General features: G+C 44.0%; 1 protein-coding gene across 1 annotated transcript in view; it reads left to right on the plus strand.

The window, feature by feature from the left end:
* Nucleotides 1-3,042: 3,042 nt before the first annotated feature.
* Nucleotides 3,043-16,683, plus strand: part of LOC117049714 (cadherin-6) — a gene marked incomplete at its 5' end in the record, with an annotated part of 45,473 nt that continues 31,832 nt past the window's right edge. Inside the window, 4 exons of the mRNA XM_033154562.1 lie at nt 3,043-3,343; nt 5,216-5,335; nt 9,256-9,423; nt 12,913-13,100. Of these exons, the coding sequence (XP_033010453.1) occupies nt 3,043-3,343; nt 5,216-5,335; nt 9,256-9,423; nt 12,913-13,100 (777 nt within the window). The remainder of the gene's footprint in view (nt 3,344-5,215; nt 5,336-9,255; nt 9,424-12,912; nt 13,101-16,683) is intronic.

Here is a 16,683-nt window from a genome sequence, read left to right on the forward strand (position 1 = left end):
TCTTTGTCACTCGAGGTTCAGGTGGCCTCTGTGAGTAGGACCACCTATGCCTGGCTTTGTCTGGGGTGCCAACTATAGCCATTTCTGGGAAAGGATTAGAATAGCTATGGTTATTCATGCTCCTCCAAGTTGGACTAATGTAACGCCCTCTTTGTGGAGTACTGTAATGCCCTTTGAAGAGAGACTGTAAATATCAGCACAAAATAAAAAATAAAATAAAAAAATTCCTTCCAGTAGCACCTTAGAGACCAACTAAGTTTGTTCTTGGTATGAGCTTTCGTGTGCATGCACACTTCTTCAGATACACATATCAGAAAATATCAGCAGCAGTCAGGATGCCAGTAGGGTCATCAGGCTGCAAACATATTGCTCCTATTTTAAAAGAGCTGAGCTGGTTTGTTGATTGTTCTCCAGGCCTAACGCAAGCTGCTTTCTTTGGTATCTAAAGCCCTTACTGGCTTGGTTTGCATATTTATCTGCAGTCTTCCATACTGGCCTGCCTGTGTCTTAAGATCAGTGAATGAAAGCCATCTTGGTGGTCCCTACATAGGATGAAGTGTGGATGCCTAGAGAAGGGCCTTTTCAGTGGTGGGTCTTCATATGTGGCACTCCCTCCCTACTGAAGTACATCTGGCCTCGCCTCTGTGTAATTTTAGGCAATTGGTTAAATCAGATTTTTTTTTAAGCAGGTGTTTGGAAGAGAACCCGAATTGGACACATTGTTTAGTTTGCTGCTGCTGCCACTCGTTGCTGTGTTACATATTTAGAAGTTTTGTTATTTTATGGATTTTATGTTCTGTTTTTCTCTTGTTTGATTTGGCTATAAACCGCCTGTGGCTTGTGCAGAAAGGCAGCACGGTATATCAATTAATCAATCTTTATTGCGGTCAAAGAGCGGACAGCAGTACAGTACATAAATCTAAATAAATAGATAAATACAATACGAAAATCAGCTGTGTATAGCTACATGCACACATATTACCACAATTTCCACATATATATTCATCACTTTTGTATTGTTGTAAGAATATTAAGGTGTGTGTGTGTGTGTGTGTGTGTGTGTGTGTGTGTGTATACAGGAAGACAGGCTTGACACCATTTTGACTCTCAAAACTGACCAAATGTTTACCAAATGGGTCTCTGCAAGGAAGGAGGAGGTGAGTGATTACCATCTCAAAGGAATGGCCTGGCTACCCAGGAAAGGCAATCGGATAAGACATTATAATATAAATTGACAAGCAGGAGAAAAATAAACTTCTCAGATTTCATTGAAATTTGTTGGAGACCGCCTTTTTGGTGATGTAGGCATGAGGTATCTGGGAGGGGTGGTGGTCTTGGGCTACACCCCTTCTGTGATGTATGTGTGAGGTTTCTGGGGGTAAGGGGGGATTTTGGAAATGTCTTTATAAGTGCTTGCACGCATGGCTCTGGGTCCCTCCCCTGCTCTCCTGTGTGTGGGGAGGTCAACCCTGTTGCAACAGAACAATAAAGATCAAGCTTACTAGCTGCTTTGCTTCTAAATATTCTCTGATTGGCCTCTGTTATTTACTCCTACCGATGGAGAACCTGCAAAGGATTCTACAAGTGCTCTTGTGTACCCCATAAGGGAACAAGAGCTAATTTTGTTTATTTCAGTATCGTATGTCACACACACATCCCAGCAAGGACCCTGTTGCTCCCATGGTCTTGGGTGAGGGTGGGGCTCTTCCAATGAGGGTTTCCAACCTTTCTCCGTATGCTAAGTGAGTTAGGATCACCCTCTCAACTTGCATGAACTCTCTTGGCAGATGGTTGGGGTTGGGAGAGAAGTGTCCTTTCAGATACCGCACACTTCTTGCTTTGCACAATTTAAAGGGGGAAAGCGATACAGTGCATGATCTTTGCGACTCTCGCTTTTTATTGAATTTCACTGCGTCGTATAGCACAGAACGGAGTTATGCAAACACAAGGGAGATGCAAACGTCGTGTTCCGTACAGTGTCCCCCATGAGAAGCGTATGCATTTGGTGAAAACACCATTAAACAGAAAAGAAAAGAAATTTATTTTAATAATATAACTAAATGCCTTTTTATATTTCACAAGTGGGGTTTTTGAAAATGCAAACCCAGGGGGATCTGATAAATAGCCATATTGCTATAGGCATGCAGGAGGAATTTAACCCTTTCTTCCCTTCCTGTGGGCCTAAGAAGACTTCTTTTTTCTTTTCTTTTCTTTTTTTAGCTGATGCTCTTTTTAGGAGGAAATCTTTCCATTGGCACTGATTGCAAATATCAGCTTGAGAGGAGGGATTTTCCTCAGGACAACAGCAAGGGAGGAAAGGGTTACTTATTCATGCCTGCAGTGATCCTGGTCATCACTCACACAAAGACACCCGACACCCACCCCTCAATATTATTTGCATTTTTAAAAGCCTGCATGTTAAATGCAAGGATTCAGCTACTGAGCTTTTGACCCCTCCACTCATTTTGCTGTTCTGGGAATGCTCCTGACCATCACTCCTGATTCCATTGTGCAAGTGGAAGTCCTTGCACTGGTTTTCTGCCAAGAGGGGTCATTAAATGAATCCTGCTGTTTATGTCACATCTAGTTTGGCCTTTACTTGGTTCTGTGCACAGGTCACCTAGACAACAAATGAAAAGCTACATTTAAGGTCACATCTGGTTTGGCCCAATGACAGGCTAGGTTTGCTGGCTTCCAGAATGAAGATTTGCCCTTTTTTTTAAAAAAAAATGGATGCTAGTAAAAACAAGGTGGCCAGTCCTTAGCAAGCAGGGCTAATAATATAGTCAAGGTTCATCACAATGTGCTACGTTCTCTTTTTTAAACAGTATCCTTAACAACAACAACAACAACAACTTGCAATTTGGCTAGCTGGAAATAGCTTTCGATGGGAAAGGATTGAGAAGAACAATGCAGTAAACAAACTCACTGAGATGTTCTAGCCAGCAAAGAGTGGTTAAGCATGATTCACGTTGACAGATATTCAGCCTCGGAAATGGTTTCCCAATTATTTGTCCCTTTCCTTAATTTTTTTTATTTCTGTTGCAGCTTCATTCCGACCAGGATAAAGGAGACAGTACACTTAAATACATCCTTTCGGGAGATGGAGCAGGAGACCTCTTCATTATCAATGAGAACACTGGAGATATACAGGCCACAAGGAGACTGGACAGGGAAGAGAAGCCTGTCTACATTCTCCGTGCTCAAGCTATCAACAAAAAAACTGGAAAGCCAGTGGAGCCAGAGTCAGAGTTCATCATTAAGATCCATGACATCAACGACAACGAGCCACTGTTTACAAAGGACACTTACAATGCCAGCGTCCCAGAAATGTCTGATGTAGGTAGGTGTCACATCAGTCTATTATTATAACTATTGCTATTAATATTAGCATTATCATTTGTTCATCACTTTAATTCCAGGAAAGTCTCGGGGCAGCTTATAGGGAAAGAGAAAAGAAATTGCATGTAATTAAAACAATTAAAAAACCAAGAAACAACAAGCAAAAATGTAATCATATATGCTTCTCGAAACCCCACTACACCCTAACAACATTGGCCTGGTCACCGTTACATTAACCAACGAAAGGGCAGTAACCAGAGAAAATTAACAATCAAATGCCTGAGAGAAGAGGAAAGTTCTTGTCTGGGATTTTTGTTTGTTTCCTTTTGAGCATAAAGGAGGAAGGGGGAACCACTAAAAATATCCTTTCTCTTGTTGCCCCCCCCCCGGACTTCCAGCACCAGAGCACTTGGAGGAGGACCTGCAATGATGACTTCATTGCAGAGAGCAGGTTAAGAGCAGTAGACTCATAATCTGGTGAACCGGGTTTGCATCTCCGCTCCTCCACATGCAGCTGCTGGGTGAACTTGGGCTAGTCACACTTCTTTGAAGTCTCTCAGTGAGAGGGTGGGGAGGGGTATTACTCAGAAGGGTGGTGGGAATGGGTGATTGGCTGATAGGTGTGGTAAACCTGTTGACGACTGTTAACGGCTGCAATTCGTCTTGCAGGAAAAAGCAAGGGGTGAGATGGCTAAAAAATAGCTTTATCGTGTATAATGAGATAAGAATCCAATGTCTCTATTCAGACCAGGTCTCTCCATGGTTTTAAGTTTGGTGATAAGTTGCAATTCAGCAGCTTCTCCTTCCAGTCTATTTCTGAAATTCTTTTGTAATAAGACAGCTACTTTGAGATCTTGTATAGAATGTCCTGGGAGATGGAAGTGTTCTCCTACCGGTTTAAAATGCTGTAGAACAGCTGAAGGACTATTCTTTGGGTAGGCAGCTCTACTCACACCCACTTTTGTGCTTTGGAGATGTCCACTGCCACCATGTTAGCCATCCCTGATGTGTAGTGAAAAGGATTGTAACTTGGATGTGTACTCAGTCCAAACAATTGGGGAATGAGAAGTCTATTGCAAATTACTTCCTCCCCTCTTGGTAACTGGCATCTGGCATGGCACAGTAAATTGCCAAGTTCAACATCTACCAAGTATTCACCCCATTTACAGATATATACTTCTGACCTAAAACATGGAAGGGAGAGCCATCCCTCCCCTCCCTAGCAGGCACCCCGGGGTCAAATTGAATTATCTGTTTGCCATGTAGATTGTCCTTGAATAATTGGACGTTCCTTCACAAATAGACTGTGTTGACACTCCGTGCCAGACCAGGACAGTGGTGTGGGAGGAAACAATGCAAGTATTTGCCCCCAGCATGATCCCTAGCAGAACCTCCCACACCACATCAGACACACTCACCTGCTATTTGCAGGACCATGCTGGCTGGAGGCAGTAGCAGCCACAACTACAATGAGCTCCTAGCTGCTTTGCATCTCCCCATCTCCTTCTTGGCAACCAGCAGTGACACGCAGTGTTGGGGAACCGGCTGGGCAATGCCGTCCAACAGCACATCTCTCAAGAACACCTGTATCTCTGGTTACTGTACAAGGCATACAGCAACAACAAAAAAGGTAGCCGCAACAAATGATATTGCATTCAAGAGCAGCCCTTCACAACTCACTGTGAATCTCAAACACCCACACACACCATCATGTGTCCCATTTCCACCTCTGGAGAAAACTCCTGAAATGGCACCTTTGTTGGAATCTCCAGGTACTAAGTTTATGCGGCTGGCTAGAAGCAAGAGCGACAATTTAAAATGATGTCCTTTGGCAGAACAGCAAATATTTTTCTACATTTTTTAATCATTGCAGGTACATTTGTCGTGCAAGTCACAGCAACTGATGCCGACGACCCTACGTATGGGAACAGCGCTAGAGTTGTCTACAGCATTCTCCAGGGGCAGCCATATTTTTCCGTCGAGTCTGAGTCAGGTAAGGAGACCTTAATCTGTCATTCTCTGACAACCTCCATAATTTAAAACGACGCGTTAAGTCAAGCTAGGACCTATTTGGCAAATTCTTCAAGGAAATTCTATTTGACTCAGTGCAGACTTCGAGAGGCCCAGTAGAGTGATACATCTGTAAATATGACACATTATTTTAATATCTTAACCTAACAAAAACAGAACGGAGCCTGGATGGAAAGTCCTTTCCCCCCCAGTCTATTTAAACCATGGGTAGGCAAACTAAGGACCGGGGACTGGATCCGGCCCAATCACCTTCTAAATCCGACCCACGGACGGTCCGGGAATCAGCGTGTTTTTACATGAGTAGAATGTATCCTTTTATTTAAAATGCATCTCTGGGTTATTTGTGGGGCCTCCCTGATGTTTTTACTTGAGCAGAATGTGTGCTTTTATTTAGAATGCATCACTGGGTTATTTGTGGGGCATAGGAATTTGATCATTTCCCCCCCCCTTCAAAATACAGTCTGGCCCCCCACAAGGTCTGAGGGACAGTGGACCGGCCCCCTGCTGAAAAAGTTTGCTGACCCCTGTTTAAACAAACAAATACTAGGAATGTTTAGGATGCCTGCATCAAAAGGAGTGGTCAGCTCAGTGATTTGGCTTTCATGAATAAAAATGGAGAGTGGACAACCTTTTGTCTCTTGAGGGCAACCATCCATCAGGGGTAATATGCTAGGGGCTGCAGGAAAGCAATTGACAGAGCCATAGACAAAAGTGTTCTGAATTAACTAATCCAGAATAAAGATCACCCTGCTTCAATTTTCATCATGGCTACTACCATGGGGGAGAGATTAAGGAAGCTTCAGGAGGCACAGCAAGATACATACAATGAGCTCAGTGGCCAGAGGTTGTCCATCTGTCAGCAGAAAGGAAAATAAGACTATGAAGGAGATGAATGCTGCTTAATCACAGGTCCTTCAAAAAAAGATTGGAGGTATCGTTTTTATAACTCTGTGGCTCATACAGGAAACTGATGTGAAACCAGCTCAGCTTTGAAGTGGAAGGAGAAAGTGTGGTAGACAGAGAGATGATTCTGACTTGTGAATAATAATAATAATAATAATAATAATAATAATAATAATAATAATAATAATAATAATATCTGGACAGGGAATTTTCTCTCTCTTGTTTTATGTAAGCTTTCATTTTCGTAAACTTTATAACTACAAAGCAGTAAACTTACTTGTCTGCAATAAAGATCTGTGGGAAACATATTGGGGGGAATTCAGTTTCAGTTTGGCAGAGTGAGGGTTACGCCTTTGTCAAAGCCCACTTGAGCAGCTTCCAAAGCACCCAACAACCAACAGGTTGTGGGGAGATTTTAAAGTGCTACTCAGAGTAAGTTTGCCCTGGCTGATGTGAAGGCACGTCAATCCTGCTTGGTCCGGGTGTTTTGTTTCAACATCTGAAAGGAAGTGGAGGGGGAGCTTGCTTCTATCGGCACCTTGCCGCCTGCTACATGCTTTGAAACCTCGATGTTGGGACTTCAAAGCACCCATCTGTTCATGCACGTATTTTAAAGTATGGTTCTATCTGCATAGCCCCATTGTTCCTTGGCAGATTTTTTTAGGAGCCCAGCTTTTATAAACAGATGGGCAGTTTGCAAAGGCACCCTGCATTTTAGAAAGCCAAATAGAATGACACTGATATTTTATCCCTCTGTTCAACTTCTTTCTTTCCTCCTCCCAATACTGTTTCTACCTCTAAATATATAGAAATAAAGCTTGGGGACTTGCTATTTTTCCCATGGATTTCCTTTCAATTTAATGTTGTAGTACTATGTCTTAAATGAAGGCTTGCTTTCACCCCGTTTGTCAAAATAAAAATTTCAAATAAGAAATGGGTGGGAGAAAACACACACACACACACACACAGATGCAGGACAAGAAGCAATGGGGGGGGGGAGAGTTATGTTCCCTTTTAGCTTCATGAAATGCTTTAGCATGGGGTTAATAGGTTGATGAAAGAACTGCATCAAACAGCAGTATATGCAAATAGCTTAAAGCTCTTTTCCATATTGTGCAAGTCACACAAGCAACAGAACCAGATGCAATTTGACAAGGCTATAATTGAGTGCAGCAAATTGACAACACTTAAATATTTACATCGGGGTAAGTGCAACCGTTACTAGCAGCTGTTGTCAAGAGGACAGAGTGGAGGTTTAGCTTTATTACTCTTTTTTGCAATTGTTGTAGGCAGCTTTTCTGTTCAATGTGCACATAGACACAAAAGTACAAATAAAGCATAACTCTCCTTTAAAATGTGGTGCGCTACCCAAACGATTTAAAATAACACTAAGGATCACTTGCCATTCTTGACAGCAGCGGCAGTTGCAACCTGGTGCAGCCGTGGGCAAGCTGGGGAGCGGGGTCGGCGGACACAAAAACCTCCCACTCAGTTGGCCAGTACCATAAGCTCCAGCCAGCAGCAGGGAGTGACAGGACTCCCCTACCTCTTTTGAACTTACATTGGCCAATCAGAGGCCAGACTGCAAGCCGGAATTTGGAGACGGACCTGGCTAAGCCTGTTTTCACTCGGGTCCCTCCCCAAATCATCAAAGCTGGCTGTACCATCTTCCAGCAGTGCAGTCGGCATTCGACATCCCACCCTGAATAAATTTGGCCCCATCTGAAGGTGACCAGATGGTGCATGTGCATGACCTTATGGTGGGGTGACTTGGTCACCAAAGAGGAATTTGCCATACCCCACTCTCCTCCAGTCAAAGTATTGAGGTACCCCGGTAAAGGGGTCCAAGGGAAAGGATTCTGTCCATATGCCTGGACAGAGGCTAACAAACCATGGAATGCCCCAGTTGTCCTGGAGGGGGTCCTCTGTATTTGATGTGCATCATATGGGAATCCTTAACCCAGGATTGACCCTGGTGAAGTTATCAGTCAGCAATTGGGTTGGCTGATCCAGGATACAGACACAGTGCCTAAGCCAAAACCTTCTTGCATCTGTAATCAATAAAGTTGTGGTCATTTGGATCCCAAAAATGTTGTCATGCCATTTATGGCTTCCTGTGTCCCTACAGCAGTGACCTCAAGCTTACTGCAACTGGACCTGCAGCATAATGTGGAAGCTGAGCAGATGCCAGAAATGGAAAGCAGTGGGCTTGGAGCTACACATACAAATAAACCTATGGACTGAAAAGGCTTGTGTAAAGGATTATTTTAACTTCATGAAGAGAGTGCATAGTAGTCTTCATTGAACATGAGGTTCCTGCGTTGCAGCACTATTCCATCCTTACAAAGGGATTTTGAAAAGAAAACCCTTCCCATTGATATCATGCCATATTAATAATAATAATAATAATAATAATAATAATAATAATAATATATTATTATTATTATTATTATTATTATTATTATTATTATTATTATTATTATTATTATTATTATTAATACCCTGCCCATCTGGCTGGGTTTCCCCAGCCACTCTGGGCGGCTTCCAACAGAATGTTAAAATACAATAATCTATTAAACATTAAAAGCTTCCCTAAACAGGGCTGCTTTCAGGTGTCTCCTAAAAGTCTGGTAGTTGGTTTTCTCTTCAATATCTGGTGGGAGGGCGTTCCACAGGGCAGGTGCCACTACCGAGAAGGCCCTCTGCCTGGTTCCCTGTAACTTGGCTTCTCGCAGTGAGGGAACTGCAAGAAGGCCCTCGGCGCTGGACCTCAGTGTCCGGGCCGAATGATGGGGGTGGAGACACTCCTTCAAATATACTGGACTGAGGTAGTTTAGGGCTTTAAAGATCAGCACCAACGCTTTGAATTGTGCTCGGAAACGTACTGGAAGAGATGTGCTGCACTCTGCCCATTTAACTTAAGCTTTTACAAGAAAAGTCAGTTACCTTCAATGGTGTCCTTAATTTTCTCATTCCCAGGCATCATCAAAACAGCTTTGCTGAACATGGATCGAGAAAACCGAGAGCAGTACCAAGTGGTCATCCAAGCCAAGGACATGGGAGGACAGATGGGTGGATTGTCAGGAACCACCACGGTGAACATCACATTGACGGATGTCAATGACAACCCACCTCGTTTCCCCCAGAGTATGGAAGATTTAATCATTCTGCTTTTTCTGGCTCAGTTCTGCAATCCAGTGATGGGGATGCAAAGATACACAGCAAGCCCGGAATCTTTAAAATTAGAAGAGATGGGTGTTGTTGAGGGGAGGGGGTTATACCTTTTGATCACAAATCTGTGAAAGCTTATGGAAAGCACCCAGCCTTACTACTGTTGACTATTGACAATCATTTCTCAGATTTATCTTCGGCTCTGTCTATGGTATTGTAATGTCCTATTTCAAAGAGTCAAAAGAAAGTACAGTGGTATCTTGGTTCTCGAACTTAATCCATTCCGGGAGTCCGTTCGACTCCCAAAAACGTTCAAAAGCCAAGGCGCAGCTTCCGATTGGCTGCAGGAGCTTCCTGCACTCAAGCAGAAGCCTTGGCGGACGCCTGACTTCCAAAAAACGTTTGCAAACTGGAACACTTACTTCTGGGTTTGCGGTGTTTGGGAGCCAATTTGATTGGGAGCCAAGCCGTTCGAGTACCAAGGTACCACTGTACACTGAAATCAATTGAATTATGGGAATTTAGCCCAGTTCTTACACTGCGTACATTATAGTATAAAACTGCTAGTTATTTTTGACTACATTCTTTCATTGGTTAAGCAGCCTTTGTGATATTTAGTATGATTCAGTGCTTGTCAGTTTGTCTAATCCAGGGCTCAAAGTCTACTGTTTTGTCGAGTACCATGGAAACCACCAATCATCTCAGAAAACCTCCATGCCTGGGCAAACCCTGCACATTATAAATAAGGCTAGGCTACTGACATACGGGTAGCACTGTGGTCTAAACCACAGAGCCTAGGGCTTGCTGGTCAGAAGGTCGCCGGTTCAAATCCACATGACGGGGTGAGCTCCCGTTGCTCGGTCCCAGCTCCTGCCAACCTAGCATTTTGAAAGCACGTCAAAGTGCAAGAAGACAGATAGGTACTGCTCCAGCGGGAAGGTAAATGGTGTTTCCATGCACTGCTCTGGTTCGCCAGAAGTGACTTAGTCATGACCCGGAAGCTGTCCGCGGACAAAGCTGGCTCCCTCAGCCAGTAAAGCGAGATGAGCACCGCAACCCCAGAGTCGTTCACGACTGGACTTAATTGTCAGGGGTCCCTTTACCTTTACTGACATACTAGCTTTCAACTCGCCGCAAGATTTTGATGCATTCTGAAACGGCATTAGCGAAGAGAACTGCACCAAATACTTTTCTCTCCAAGGAAAATAATTATAGATACAAAAGTATGCCAGGTTTATTTATTTGAAGATGTTGAGGGAGGCATTCCCCCAACTGAAGAATAATTCATAATATAGGGCAAACGTCAGCCTGCAGGTATGGACAGTAGGAAACTTCTGTTGACACGAGCAGGCCATAATTTGAGACTCGGCTCCATGGCCCAAAGAGCATTACACATCTCTGGCCAAAGGCGTCTCACATGCTCTGAGACAATGATGCAGAAGCACAATGACCAAAAGGTCCCCGAGACAATGTATTTGGGTCATTTGCAGTGCAGCAAGTTAACTTGAAGGGCTTTGGCTGTGCATCGTCTTGTGTCGCTATGTCACATTGCACAATGGTGGTTTTGCTGTTTCCTTATTCACTGTTTTTGACGTTTGGGTGCTTTTGGTTTGCCATAATCCATCTGGCGAAAACAGCCCTGCGTGCATTGAAAAAAAGAGGACTTGCTGAAATCAATTCAAGGGGCAGGGAAAGAGAAAAATGCCTTGCAGGGGTTTGCGGTAGAATGAAGCAGACCTGATTTAAAGAAGATACTGGGCTTATTTAAAAGCACTTATCCCTGCCAGGTTCCACACAGCTCTCAGCCTGCCAGGCAAGTGAATGGTTTGGCAGACAGGCCTGCAGGGTTCAATATTCCACAGACAGAGCAACCTGTTGTTACTGTGAGCTATCTGAGGAGCCGAGGTCAGAGTCAGTCACTTCAGGGAGCCAGATAAGATACTATTGGCTCCCTGCATCACCTGTTCTGTGCTGAGTTGATAGCTGCAGTTGTTGTTGGCATCAATCTGTCTCGAGAGTCAATGGAGTGCACTTCCAGGGGTCAAGTCATACTGCTGCATTAGCAGCACCAACGTAACCTGCTTGGGATGCAAACCAGGGCAGTGTGTATGGAGGTCCTGGGCTGCCCAGGCAGCAAGACCCCCTCTCAGCCTTATGGGTATGGTTGCAGTTCTGTACTCTAATCATGTGTGGGACTGCCGTGCAAGCTAGCCGCTCCCTTCACCTGGAGGCTGCCATACAGGTGCAGGGAAATGGATGCCTCTGCCCTACCATCATTTCCGCCTGTTTGACGAAGCACCGTGACACCAGCGCCTTTAAATCAGCACAAGGAAAGAGTCGCCTTGAGCCCTAAGGTGTTTACATGGCAAAAGCCAGTGGGAAACTATTCTGGTGTGCAGACTTTGCAGCCGAAGGGTGCCATGGGTTAAGTCTGATGCCAGAACAAATAGAACGGTTAAGCCTTTGCCTTCCGTATCACTTAGCATCTCGTTTGAATCAGGAATACAACAGGATGGCCAGTGTGGTGTAGTGGTTAAGAGCAGTGGACTCGTAATCTGGGGAACCGGGTGTGGCGATCACACACAGGGTCCCCGGACGTTTCACGGTCGATTGATCCCTATGCCACCACGCTCTCCTCTCTCGCTGCCACCAACCAGGCCCTAACTGGTAAATCTATTGAGTCCAGTCAGGGTTAAATTGTAAAATCAAACCTATGTTTATTTATTACAGAATAACAAGCATGTGGTTTCATAAACGATTGCAAACAATGTCAAACATGGGTGTCTTCCCAGACCTATAACTCCCTCTACTAGCTCTCCCTCACTTAACCACTTCTCGGCTATTTACTTGGCTTCTATTCTCCTAACTGGTCTTGACTTAGTTTCCCTGTTACATTAACTTCACCTACGCACACTCTTTCCTAACTCACTCCCACTCCACCCAACCTCCCAATTCCAACCCACTCCCACAACAACTGACTCTCTATCTCCACTGCCCACTAACTGTCATTCTGACTCCACCCCCTCTGGGTTCTGGCTGGTACCTGGTTTAACTATTTCACCTCCAGCACCTTCATGTTATCGTCACACCGGGTTCGCGTCTCCGCTCCTCCACACGCAGCTGGTGGGTGACCTTGGGCTAGTCACGCTTCTTTGAAGTCTCTCAGCCCCACTCACCTCACAGAGTGTTTGTTGTGGGGGAGGAAGGGAAAGGAGAATGTTAGCCGCTTTGAGACTCCTTCGGGTAGTGATAAAGCGGGATATCAAATCCAAACTCTTCTTCTGTCGAGAAAGAACTAAGTCCTGTAAGCAACTTGGAGTGGCAGCAACCTAGGAATCAATTTACTAGTGTGGATGCTGTTAGAGAATAGATGTAGGAAGAAAACCTGCATGTGACTAGAGATTTGGGGGAAATGCCCCAATAGTTGTGACTGTCTGGCTAAAGTTTCCCTTTCTTTCTCTCTAGGTGCCTACCAGTTCAAAATCCATGAGTCTGCACCTCTCAATTCACCGGTTGGCAGGATAAAAGCTACTGATGCTGATGTGGGTCAAAATGCAGAGATGGAATACAGCATCATCGAAGGGGATGGCTCAGAAATGTTTGGCGTCGTCACAGACAAGGCGACACAGGAAGGCATCGTAACAGTGAAAAAGGTGCATGTTCTCAGATGTTTTCTTCTGGCTTTCAGCATGCTTTTGTCACATGCATTTTGTTTCCCACACATACAGTTGTTAACACCCTTGTCAGTGCTCTGCAACGGGTGGAGAAATAGATTCAGAGGAAATATTTCACACTTTCGCATGACTGTCCAGATCAGAACAAGTGGCCCTGGGCAGCCCAGGCACACAGGCTGCCCTCCCTACCTCGACACCTCCCTTCTCAACTCTGACCCATCACAAGCTATAGATCCTTCAGGCTTCGTTTAGCCCTTTTCTAGAAATTGCTTCTTCACGGGTGCAGCCCAGTGGCTATCACCACTATGAGATAATGCAAAATACTTCATAAAACTCTATTTAGATGCTAAACATTGTTGGGTGGGCTAGCAAAATGCCGTTCACTTATACGAGATGAAATAAAGGGGTGCACCGTTTGAGTGTGGGCAGAACCTGCTTCCTGCCCTGTATAGCACCAGCTAATACAGACCACATTTGCTCCTGTCTGAATCAACCCATCCTATGTCTTGTTTTCTGGTCATAATAGAGCATAAGGGATATTGTGACTGGGCATTTGATTAATTATGTGTTGGTTGCGGGCTTAAAAAAAATGGTGCCAATCGTATTCACTAGATTGATGCTAATATTTGCTGGATTGATTTCTCTTCTGGACCTGGGATAAAAATGTGAACAGTGACAATTTCTATTACCGACAGAATTCTCTGACATCCCTAGGCGCAAGAAGACTTGTTCTGTTAAATGGCAATCTGGCCTCTTTTACACACCAGTTCTTTTCTGCATGTTGCAGGGAGGGGATACGTTTTAGAGACGCTGGCTAGGAATCTGCTCCATTACACCCCCCACAAATTCTCAAAAAAAATGTGCCATGTTGCATATAAAACATTTTTAAATTAAACACTCTGAAAAGCTGGGTAAAGTTGATATCACATCTAATGCAAAAGCGTATCAGAGCTCTGTGTCCCTATGTCTTTCTGACTTTCTCTTTGGTTGTGTCTCTGTGTTGTTTTTTTAAAGAGCAGGACCTTATAAGATCCTGAGTGGGAACTACTAATATGACACCTTCGTTGTCAGAAAGCATTTCACTAATCTCATTTACGAGCAACTTATCTGGCAAGCTTGATAAGGTTACAGATATCAGCCCTCATCAATTCAAACTTAGCCAACACGAGAAAGACATTGTGTAGAGCCTCAAACATGCACTTTTGCCTGTAGATCTCGGCACAACACCCGTCATTACTTGTTCATACAGAAATGCCTCATAGGACTTGATCCCGATATCACTCGATTTTCTGTTTGCGTCTGGTTCTGAAAAATAATGCTTTGGCCAGATTTCATACAGTACAGGGGATAAAAAAAAACGAAGAGGCATGGTTTGTCTCCTTTCCACCCAAATTGCTTGTGATGTTTCTTCTGTACCCTCAGGATTCCACGATGTAGTCAAATCTAATTGCAACTACATCAGGCACAATTCCCCCCACTTCCTCGAGCAATAGGAAATTCCAGGGGCAGCCTCTATGGGGCCTGATTCCATGTGAGGAGAGAGCACTGGAAGGTTGTGGCATTTTTGCAATATCTGTTTATGCATTGAGCATAGAGAGGGGAAGAAAAGCCCATAGTCAGAAAAAAACGGCCGACAAAGCAACATCAGTTCCCCTAAAAAGCAAACAGCTTCTATTTGAAACTAGGGTTGGGAGAAAAATTCAGCTCAGTTTGCATTTAAAGGCAAACTTACCAAATTTGTAGTTCCCAAAACAATATGGAAACCAAAACGCAGCCATCCATCAAAAGTTGTGCTTTGCTGTGGTTTATTATTATTATTATTATTATTATTATTATTATTATTATTATCATCATCATCATCATCATCATTATTGCAATGCCAAGGAGCATGTACACAAAGACATATATTAAAGTCTGCATAAAAATGCACATATTCGTGAAAATAACATACAAAAATATGGCGCGTTAGGGAAATTTGCTTCGAAAAACCATGCCTCTTAAGCAAACGTGCATACTGTGAGAAACTCACACGAAAGTGCTGGTGAATTTTCATGACAACTTTTTTATTTTTTTTAGAAATCCCAAAGTGATGTGGAAGTGTGGGGAACATAAATTAAGACTGGGAAAATGACAAAAGGGGGATAATTGGAAATTGAAGGATTCACCCACTCCTACCTGGAGCGTTTCCTTCTTTCCCTCAAGACGCCTTCATCCTCTCAGCTACAAAACTCATATTATTTCCTCTTTAACTGGCTGCACTGCAACTAGCGTATTTTTCGCTCCATAGGGTGCACCGGACCATAGGGCACATCTCGTTTTTAGAGGAGGAAACAAGAAAAAAATTATTTTTCTGGTTTTCCTCCTCTAAAAGCCCTGGGTTTTTTGAGGATCAGCTAAAAGTTTTGCAGCTTTTTTGCAAAGGGAAAAGCCCTGGTTTTTTGAGGATCAGCTAAAAGTTTTGCAGTTTTTTTGCGAAGGGGGAAAAGCAAAGAGGGAAAGCTCTGTTTTTATGGGGTTCAACTCACATTTCTGCAGCTTCTAAAAGATAGGGAGCCTTTTCTACAGTTTCCAGACAGATAATCTAATCAGGCAGTCACATGTAGCTGGGGAAACAAGCAACCTCCCTCTGTAGCACATTCAACAAAGGAGGGCGGGGCTGAAAGGGAGCCAGGGACTCTTATCTCTCTCCCGATCTCTTGCTGATCAGCTGCAGAGCGGGGTCCTTTCAACACCTCCTTTTCTCTTTGTAAAATAAAAAGCATGATCTCTTTTGGCCCCTGGGCAATTCAGCTCCAGGGACCACCATTCGCTCCATAAGACGCACAGATATTTCCCCTTACTTTACAGGAGGGAAAAAGTGCATCTTATGGAACAAAAAATACGGTAATAGCCACTTCTCCAGCTCACAACAGAGCATCGGGACTGTCTGTGCTGTTAGCCAGAGTGAGGACGCCATCTAAGAAACAACAACAACACCCTGATTTGGGGGTTTCATGAAAGGGCAGCGAATTGTCAGTTGTTTCATGTTATACTGTTGTATTTTTTACTGCCAGGGCATGAGAGAACCACCCGAGGGGTTGTCGCCTCAGGTGCCAAAATAACTTGGCCAAGTTTTGCACACTATATACGTTGAATGGTGAGGCAGAGGTGGGGAAGCAGCGACACCAATAGCTGTTCTTCCTGAGGCAGCAAAATATCTCGGGGTGGCCCTGCCAACCACATGGGCTGTGTCCAAATTCGGTAGACACTGTCAAAGCTCACGAAGAAAAGTCTTTCAGGTGTCAAGCGCTGTTGAGCAAGCATCTACAGCTGGTTCCAGAAACATCGACTGACCGTCGGCGCTCATTAACAAGCAATGCAGTAAAACAAATGACGGTTATCTCTTCCCTTGACACAACACAACAGGATCCTTGCTATGCCCTCTTACCGAACGCCATGCTACATTGGTTTTGACTTCACATAACATAGTTGCATTTCCAGTGAGGAACGGCTTTCAACACACAACTTCCCCCAAAAAAATGTGTCCCCTTTTCAGGTAGGGGCTTTGAGGGAAACGAAAGTC

Source organism: Lacerta agilis, chromosome 7 (assembly GCF_009819535.1).
Source record: "Lacerta agilis isolate rLacAgi1 chromosome 7, rLacAgi1.pri, whole genome shotgun sequence".
Classification (NCBI taxonomy): domain Eukaryota; kingdom Metazoa; phylum Chordata; class Lepidosauria; order Squamata; family Lacertidae; genus Lacerta; species Lacerta agilis.